The sequence below is a fragment of the Anomalospiza imberbis genome, chromosome 21 (genome assembly GCF_031753505.1).
Source record: "Anomalospiza imberbis isolate Cuckoo-Finch-1a 21T00152 chromosome 21, ASM3175350v1, whole genome shotgun sequence".
In the NCBI taxonomy this organism is placed as follows: domain Eukaryota; kingdom Metazoa; phylum Chordata; class Aves; order Passeriformes; family Viduidae; genus Anomalospiza; species Anomalospiza imberbis.
In genome coordinates, this window is record NC_089701.1 from 10,019,278 (window position 1) to 10,028,235 (window position 8,958).

An 8,958-nucleotide genomic window follows, 5' to 3' on the forward strand; every position below is an offset into this window, starting at 1 on the left:
CATTTCCCGGCGTGCCCCGCGCTCCCCGCCCTTAGCGGGCACTGCACCTCCCGGCGTGCCCCGCGCGTACGACTCCTCACGCCACCCCTCCCGGCGTGCCCCGCGCGTCCCGCCCTCGGCGGGCACTGCACCTCCCGGCGTGCCCCGAGCGTACCGCTCCTCACACCACATTTCCCGGCGTGCCCCGCGCTCCCCGCCCTCAGCGGGCACTGCACCTCCCGGCGTGCCCCGCGCTCCCCGCCCTCAGCGGGCACTGCACCTCCCGGCGTGCCCCGCGCTCCCCGCCCTTAACGGGCACTGCACCTCCCGGCGTGCCCCGCGCTCCCCGCCCTCAGCGGGCACTGCATCTCCCGGCGTGCCCCGCGCGTCCCGCTCCTCACACCACACCTCCCGGCGTGCCCTGCGCGACCCGGAAGTGGCCGTGAGGCGCCGGAGCCCGGGCGCGGCGAGTCTCGCCCTGTTCCCGTTCTCTGCTTCCCGCTCCCCTTCCAGGCTTCGTATCCATTCCTGGGCTTGTTCCCGGTCCCGCTCCCGCCATGGCCACCGCGCGGGCACCGGCGGCGCGCGGTGGGGCCCGGCCCCCCGAGGTGAGTGTCCGGGAGATGGGGGCGGCTCCGGGCCCGTTCCCCGCGGGCCCGCAGGACCGGGAGAGGCCGCGGGGCCGTGACTGCTGTTGCTGTGTGGGGTTTACGGTGCACCGTGACACCGGCGCTGTTTGGAGGAGCCCGAGTGCTCGCGTGTGTTCCCCGGTCCGGGCGGCTCTCCCGGGGAGCTCATGTGAGGCGCCTCTCCGCGGGAGGGAGCTGGAGCACGGCATCGCTCCTGGCCGTGCGGCGCAGGAGGACGAAAAGCTCCGTGTTCTAAAGCTTTTTCACAATGTACCTCTGCAGATAGTGAGTAGGGACCCAACACTGCCTGATTCCTGCCATTTAATGTGGCATTTTACTGCTGTGCTTTGGCCTTCGGGCAAAAGCCTCAATGTCCAGTGGCTGCTCCGTCCCTGGAGTGTCCCAGGCCAGGTTGGACGGGGCTTGGAGCCGCCTGGGGCAGGGAGGGTGTCCCTGCCATGGCAGGGCTGGGATGGGATGGGCTTCAATGCCCGTCCAAGCCAGCGCAGTGTGGGATTCTGAGAGGGGTTTGCACGGTGCCCAGCCCTGTTCTCCCGGCACAGCTGGGCTGTGGCACAGCCAGGCTGTTTGCTGTGTCCTCTGTGCCCGAACGCTGCCCACTCTGGCTCTCCCTGCAGCCCCCCAAGGCCAAGCCTGCGGAGGAGGCCGAGGCTGCCCCGGCCAAGCGGGCGCCCATCTTCTACGGCAGCCTGGAGGAGAAGGAGCGGGAGCGCCTGGCCAAGGGCGAGGCAGGGCTGCTGGCCAAGGAGGGCATGAAGGCTGCCATGGAGGCTGGCAACATCAACATCAGCAGTGGTGAGGATGGGCAAACACCCTTCGTTATCCCTCCCCGCAGATGTCACACTTCCAGATGCGTCACTTGCTCTCTGCGCATCGCCTCAGAGCAGTCAGGGGCGGGCGGCTCCGTGCTCGGGTCTCCCCAGGGGCTGAGGGGCCCTGGGGCGGCTGAGGGGCCCTGGGGCGGCTGAGGGGCTCTGGGGCGGCTGAGGGGCCCCGGGGCGGCTGAGGGGCCCCGGGGCGGCTGAGGGGCCCCGGGGCGGCTGAGGGGCCCCGGGGCGGCTGAGGGGCCCTGGGGCGGCTGGGGGAGGGTGTGGAGCGTCCCTCTCTGGGGACATCCCAGACTCTGCTGTGTCCCCTGCTGCGGGTGGCCCTGCCGGGGCAGGGCGATGCCCTGGGTGATGTGCAGAGGTCCCTGCCAGCCCCAGCTGTCCCCTGGGCCGTGCTGGCTGCGTGTGCTCAGGCTGTGCGTGTGCCAGGGGAGGTGTTTGACCTCGAGGACCACATGAGCGAGCGGCAGGCCGAGGTGCTGGCGGAGTTCGAGCGCCGCAAGCGCGCCCGGCAGATCAACGTGTCCACGGACGACTGCGAGGTCAAGGCCTGCCTGAGGGCCCTGGGCGAGCCCATCACGCTCTTCGGAGAGGGCCCTGCGGAGCGCAGGGAGAGGTGCTGTGTCTGCAGACAGGGAGTGGCCACCTAGCAAATCCCTGAGCTTCTCCTGGGAGTTGGGCTGCAGCGAGCCCTGCCGTGTCAGTGCTGTGCCACAGGGCAGCTGGGAGAGCTGGGGGTGTTCAGTCTGGGGAAGGAGAGGTTCCAGGGAGAGCTCAGAGCCCTTCCAGGGCCTGAAGGGGCTCCAGGAGAGCTGGAGAGGGACTGGGGACAAGGGATGGAGGGACAGGACACAGGGAATGGCTCCCACTGCCAGAGGGCAGGGATGGATGGGATATTGGGAATCAGGAATTGTTCCCTGGCAGAGTGGGCAGGCCTTGGCACAGGGTGCCCAGAGCAGCTGTGGCTGCCCCTGGATCCCTGGCAGTGCCCAAGGCCAGGCTGGATGGGACTGGGAGCAGCCTGGGACAGTGGGAGGTGTCCCTGCCCATGGCACTGGATGGGCTTTAAGGTCCCTTCCAGCCCAAACCAGTGTGGGATTCCTGTTCTAAGAACCCCAAGGCAGAGGGAATGTCACAGTGATATTTGTCAGGTGAGCTGAGAATTCACTGCCTAAATCCAGCTTCATGACTTCCTTTCCAGGTTAAGGAACATCCTCTCAGTGGTCGGCACAGATGCGTTAAAAAAGACCAGGAAAGATGATGACAGGTCCAAAAAGTCCAGAGAAGAGGTAAGGGTGTCTCCTGTCCCCTCAGTGCTGAGGGAGGGATGGTATATCCAGCTCTGAGATATCCAGGACTCCTGGCTTTGGCCAGCCTGTGAATTCTCATGGCATCCCTTTAGGCTTTTTCCATGTTGCCCATTTCACAAATCTGTGGCAATGTTTGGTCTCAGTGAGGAGCACCAAGTGTGGTTTCTACTCACAGACCCTGCTCTGTGTTGCACTCACTGTACAAACCAGGAGAGCAGTGTGTGGGCTCTTACCTCCTGTAGCAAGTCCCTTACTTTCCTTCACACTCGGGAAGAAAAAAGAAATGTTCCTTCTGCTGCATCTGTTTCTGCCTTTGATTTCTCTTTCTGCTTCTCTCTCTGTTCTGAGTCTCTTTTACCTTATTATTCTTGAGTTTTACTGTAAGAAATAATTTCTGCAGCTCTGGGCTTTCTCTTTAGTGGGTGATGTGTAAACAAGGAGGGAGTTGCCTGTCAGTAAATGCAGATGAGTTGGGGTTCAGCTGGAACTTTGAGTGAAGTGGCAGCATGTCAGAATTGGATCTGTAGGGCAGAGAACTTGATATATCTCTCCAAATCCCTTTTCCTGGGGCTCAGTTGTGTAAAAGGCCCTTAAAAAGAGGCCAGAGCACAGCAGGGTTTGGGGGCAGGTGCTGGGAGGAGCTGAGGGGAATGAATGCAGGGGCAGCAGCACCAGGGCTTTTCCCTTACTTTTATTCCTGTTTTTACAGTATCAGCAAACCTGGTACCACGAGGGCCCACGCAGTCTGAAAACAGCCAGGCTGTGGCTGGCCAACTACTCACTCCCCAGGTGAGAGAAAACAGAAAACATTTGTCAAATCCAAGTGCACATCCCACTGTGGGTAGCACGGGAAATCCAGGGAGTGGGGAGGCAGGTCCAGTGAACCCAGAGCTTGAGCTCTCAGGGACTGATCCAGAGAAGAGCAGGGAAAAGGCACTTCCAGCAGCAGGGAAGGGGCGGTTCTGGGGGTTGTCACCCCACCTCTGCTCTCCCCAGGGCAGCGAAGCGGCTGGAGGAGGCCCGGCTGCTCAAGGAGATTCCCGAGGCCACCAGGACATCCCAGAGGCAGGAGCTGCACAAATCCCTGCGGGTAGGTTTGGCAGCTGCTCCACTGCTGTGTTCACAAGGTTTGGTTGATCCTCCAAAGAGCCCAGCAGGAATTCAGCTGCCTGAGGTGCTGTCCACATGCACATCAGTCTCTGCAGTCTTGGGAAGTTCTGCTTTTCCTCTCTTTCCCTGTGTCTCTGAAGCATGTTCTGCCTCCTTCAGAGTGCTCCAGGGAGATGTAATTTGTCCCTGTGCGTGGCAGAGGGTGCAGAGACATCCCTGTCTTGCCTTGCCACTCACCTGCGAGGCTAAAGGAATGTATTCCTGGCTCTGGCTGGGGAGCCAGGGAATGCAAGGGAAATACCCAGCTCTGGGTGCTGAACATGGTTAGGATGACTCTGAGATGCCCTTTCTGAGCATGCTAAGCCAGATTCCCAGCTTAAGCAAACTGAGAGGCTCAGACACAGCGTGTGCTGCCCCCCTAATCCTGTTTACTCCAGAGGATTTACTTCTCCCCTCTGCCCTGTCTCGTTGGATTCTTTGGCTGAATTGTGGAAAGATGCCAAACTCCAGCCAGTTCTGTGTCAGAGCTGCAGCTGCAGAGCTCTGGGGCTGTGGGGGGACACATAGCATGGGTGGCCCTGGGGGGCTGAGCTGTGCCCCCAGGCCCTGCTGGGCCACGTGGGCCACGCTGGCCCTGGCCCTCCTGCCTGGAGCTGGAGTGGCTCTGAGGCAGCATCTCCCTTTGAAAGTGACTTTCCAAAGGCCTCTGCCTCCTCCTGTGCACATTTGCCTCCCTCACCTCAAGCTTTGGCTGGGGATAGCTCTGGGCTGGTTGTACTTCAGTCATTTACTGATGGTTTTCTTTGTATGTTTTACAGTCCTTGAATAACTTCTGCAGTCAGATTGGGGACGATCGCCCGCTGTCCTACTGCCACTTCAGCCCCAACTCCAAACTGCTGGCCACAGCCTGCTGGTGAGACTGCCTTGGCAGCACCTGCTTTGGGGGCTGGGAGAGCACAGGAATGGTTTTGGAGGCTTGGGAATCGTGAGAGGCTGCTCTGAGCTCTCATCACCTCATTTTAGAGCTGAGCAGAGATTCATTGATCTGAGCTGGTTGAACAAGGAACCCTGATCTGTCCCTTGATGTTCTCCTCCACTGACATCCATTCCTTGTTCTCCACAGGAGTGGGCTGTGCAAGCTCTGGTCTGTGCCTGACTGCAACCTGGTTCACACCTTACGAGGTAGCGAGGGGCTCTCACTGGGGCTTTTGGTTTTTTGTTCCTCTCTGTGCTGAGCTCCCACATCTGAATTACTTTGTGGTTTAAAATGTTGTCTTTGGGCAGATTTCTGTCTTACTGAGAGCATCCCTTGGCTTGGGAGCATGGGAATGTGTCATAAAATGAGAAGGGAGACCTGGCCTTCAGCTCAAACCTCAGCTCCAAGTTTGCTGTTTCTGAACAGCTTGCTTTGGTTTCCAAACCTGGTTTGAGTTACTTGAGTTACAGACAGCAGCAGTTTTGGGCAGGTCACTTGACAACAGTGAGGTTCTTTGAGTAGTGGTCACAACTTGGGTTAAATACAGATGTGAGGACAAATCCTTTGATTCATATGTTGAATTTTGTCTGCACTTTGAGGGTTCCAAACCTTCATTCTGGGTGCTCTGCCTTGGGTGCTCCTGGAAGTGCACTTTGGCTGGGGGTGCCAGGGCAGTGTCAGCCAGCACTGAAGACACAGTGAAAGTGTTCACTGGCACTTCCCTCACCAGTGCCAAGGAAATGCTGCTTTTCTGAAGAACTGTGGCAGATTCTGAATCTTGGTTTTCCTTGCCCTTCAGGACACAGCACCAACGTGGGGGCAATCGTGTTCCACCCCAAGGCCACGGTGTCCCTGGACAAGAAGGACGTGAGCCTGGCCTCGTGTGCAGCTGATGGCTCTGTCAAACTCTGGAACCTGGAAAGGTCAGAACTGTTCCAGAGGTGCACAGCTGCAGCATTGCTGTGCTGGGGTTCATTCCATGTTCCTCCAGACATTTACCATCCTCCTGCCAATATGACCTTTTCTTGTAGTTACCCCAGTGCACTCCCTGGCCTCAGTATGTGCCACCCTCTTCAGCAGGAAGAGAGATCACCCTGATTAGGGAGCCAAGGTGAGGGAGATTGTCTGAAAGGGATTGAGGCAGAATTGCTGCTGGGCATTGGTGAACTGCTGGGGGTGATGGATGGAAGGTCTGGGGACTGTTTCATTCTAACAGCTCACTTAGGAGAAAATTGCTCCTCTTGGATATTAATAAATGAATTTTTGAGTGGCTGGAAAGCACCAGGATTTGGAGAGGGATTGGCCAAATACACAACCAGGCACAAAAAGTTCTGCCTGTCCTGCAAACAAGTGGCTGCCACTGCACAGAGGAGCTCTGGCAGATGGGCAGCACCTCTCTCAGGCCTGGGAAGAGGAGAATGGTTCAGCCTCAGCATCACCTGATTGGGAAGTGGAGCCTGCAGGGCTCCTGGGAAGGACGGGCAGCTCCCAGAGCCACAGTTGTTTATCCTCAGCTGAAAGTCACAGTCTCTAACAGCAAAAGTGCCCCTGTGCAAAGGGACAGGGGGGTTGTTAGGCTCATGTGACCATGTCTCTTAATTAACCTGTTGGAAAGAAACTTCAGTGCTATTCAGATCGTGTGAGAATGCTCCTGACCTGCTGCCTGTCATTTTGGGAGAATAAATATTCCTTCCATCCTGTCTGCCTGAGTTCAGCAGGAGTTGCTGCAGTTCAGGATGTGGTGTTCTCAGAACTCCCTGCAGTAGCACAGTACTCCCTGTGGTTTGTTTCTGTACTTCCAAAAGTGCTAATGACAAGGGCCTTGGTAATTTTCATTTATCATCATCATCATCATCCCAGGAGAGCTTTACAACCAACAGGAGTTATGGAGAAAGGGTTTCACTCAGAGTGTGACCCAAAGGCAGAATTCAGAACCATTGGCTTCAGCTCTGATCTTCCTGCCTGCTTTGATTTCATCAGCAGAGCTTCTGCTGCCATCACAATGTGTGGGCAGAGGCCTGGCTTGAGCCAGACCCCTGTGGCCAGTGGCCAATGGTTTGTTCTGTGTTTCAGTGATGAGCCGGTGGCAGACATCGAGGGACACAGCATGCGAGTGGCCCGTGTGATGTGGCACCCCTCAGGGAGGTTCCTGGGCACCACCTGGTACGGACACCTGGGCATTGGCTTCCAGAAATGACCATGGGCTGCCCAGCTGGTGGCTCTGTGGTGCCAGGGCTTGTCCACAGGGCAGGGCTTGGCCATTGGTGACCACAGCTGGGTTGTTGCAGTGTCAGTGACAGCAGGGATTCCTTTCCCTGCCCTTGTATGAGACACTGTTGGTCTCAGGTGGGAATAAAATGCTCCCAGAGTTGGTGAAATATCCTGTTATTCTCCATGGAGTCACATGGAGACCAGGGGAAAAGGCCTCAAGTTACACCAGGGAAGGTTTAGGTTGGATACTGGGGAAAAACATCTTCACAGAAAGGGTGGCCAGGCACTGGAACAGGCTGCCCAGGGGTGGAGTCACCATCCTGGAAGTGTTCAAAAACACCCAGATGTGGCATCTGGGGACATGGGGTAGTGGTGAACGTGGTGGTGCTGGGTTAACACTTGGACTCGATAGTCCTGGAGGGCTTTTCCAACCTGAGTGACTCTGGTTTAAGGAGTGCTTTGTTCTTGCAGCTACGATCACTCGTGGCGCCTGTGGGACCTGGAGGCGCAGGAGGAGATCCTGCACCAGGAGGGGCACAGCAAGGGCGTCTACGACATCGCCTTCCACACCGACGGCTCCCTCGCCGGCACCGGGTGAGCTGCCCTTGGCTCTGCATGAAGGGCTTGCTGTGACAAGGGATTTCTGCTGGGGGATGGCTTCCCACTGCCAGAGGGCAGGGCTGGATGGGATACTGGGAATTAGGAATTGTTCCCTGGCAGGGTGGGCAGGCCCTGGCACAGGTGCCCAGAGCAGCTGTGGCTGCCCCTGGATCCCTGGCAGTGCCCAAGGCCAGGCTGGACACTGGGGCTGGGAGCAGCCTGGGACAGTGGGAGGTGTCCCTGCCCATGGCCAGGATGATCTGTAAGGTCCCTCCCAGCCCAGCGTGTGATCCTGTGCTTGCAGAGGCCTGGATGCCTTTGGCCGGGTGTGGGACCTGCGCACGGGCCGCTGTATCATGTTCCTGGAAGGGCACCTGAAGGAGATCTACGGGATCAACTTCTCCCCAAACGGGTAAGGAGGGAGCTGGCACTGATGTGGGAGCCGTGAATGTAAACTCCGCTCCCTGAACACTGCTCTGCCTCCCCTCCTTGGCAGGTACCACGTGGCCACGGGCAGTGGGGACAACACCTGCAAGGTGTGGGACCTGCGGCAGAGGAAGTGCATCTACACCATCCCTGCCCACCAGAACCTGGTCACCGGCGTCAGATTTGAACGTGAGTCCCTGCTGCTCCCTATCCCTGCCCCTCCAGCAGCTCACGTGCACACCTGCAGCTCAGCAAGGCCTGTGCTGGGGAGCAGGGATGGCATGTTCTCATTTGCAAGCCTCACTTCTCCCCTTTTTTCCTCCTGTGCAGCCAACCACGGGAATTTCCTGCTCACGGGCGCCTACGACAACACGGCCAAGATCTGGACCCACCCAGGCTGGTCCCCGCTGAAGACACTGGCGGGGCACGAGGGGAAAGTGATGGGCCTGGACATCTCCCTGGATGGGCAGCTCATTGCCACCTGCTCCTACGACAGAACCTTCAAGCTCTGGACAGCCGAGTAGCTCAGAGGGGCTGGTTATGGACTGGGACAGGGACATCAATGACTTTTGGTTGCTTTTTTATATTAAAGAAAAAAAGCAGGAATCCAGTGTGTTACAGCAGCTGCAGTCATGGCTGCTCTGGAGGCTGGGTGTGTTTGAAACACCACTGTTGGCCCGGGCTTCATTGGTGTCAAGTTTGGAGGGTTTTCCCACATTTTGGACTGTTTTTATACTGCAGGTACCACTTTCTGCTCTAATTTTGATCCATGTACTTCTACCCTCCCTTCTAAGTTCAGCTCCCAGGTGTCCTCCAAATATTTGCAGTAACCACAGAGCATCTCAGGTTTGGTGTGTGGTTCAACTTCT

At 58.0% G+C, this 8,958-nt stretch overlaps 1 protein-coding gene across 1 annotated transcript; it reads left to right on the top strand.

Moving 5' to 3' along the window:
- Positions 1 to 401: 401 nt before the first annotated feature.
- Positions 402 to 8,930, top strand: PRPF4 (pre-mRNA splicing tri-snRNP complex factor PRPF4). The gene is made up of 14 exons (XM_068211581.1): positions 402 to 587; positions 1,247 to 1,424; positions 1,886 to 2,072; positions 2,658 to 2,745; positions 3,476 to 3,555; positions 3,763 to 3,856; positions 4,695 to 4,789; positions 5,000 to 5,058; positions 5,652 to 5,775; positions 6,926 to 7,015; positions 7,535 to 7,657; positions 7,968 to 8,075; positions 8,160 to 8,278; positions 8,420 to 8,930. The coding sequence occupies exons 1-14, from the start codon at positions 537 to 539 to the stop codon at positions 8,611 to 8,613; spliced, it is 1,590 nt and encodes a 529-aa protein (XP_068067682.1). The 5' UTR covers positions 402 to 536; the 3' UTR covers positions 8,614 to 8,930.
- Positions 8,931 to 8,958: the final 28 nt, after the last annotated feature.

What these genes read in the sequence shown, in the direction of transcription:
- PRPF4 (XM_068211581.1), top strand. Translation starts at nt 537, where the DNA reads ATGGCCACCGCGCGGGCACCGGCGGCGCGCGGTGGGGCCCGGCCCCCC. An exon ending in CCAAAAAGTCCAGAGAAGAG is followed by an intron (nt 2,746 to 3,475) that starts GTAAGGGTGTCT and finishes CTGTTTTTACAG; the next exon opens with TATCAGCAAACCTGGTACCA. An exon ending in ATCAACTTCTCCCCAAACGG is followed by an intron (nt 8,076 to 8,159) that starts GTAAGGAGGGAG and finishes CCTCCTTGGCAG; the next exon opens with GTACCACGTGGCCACGGGCA.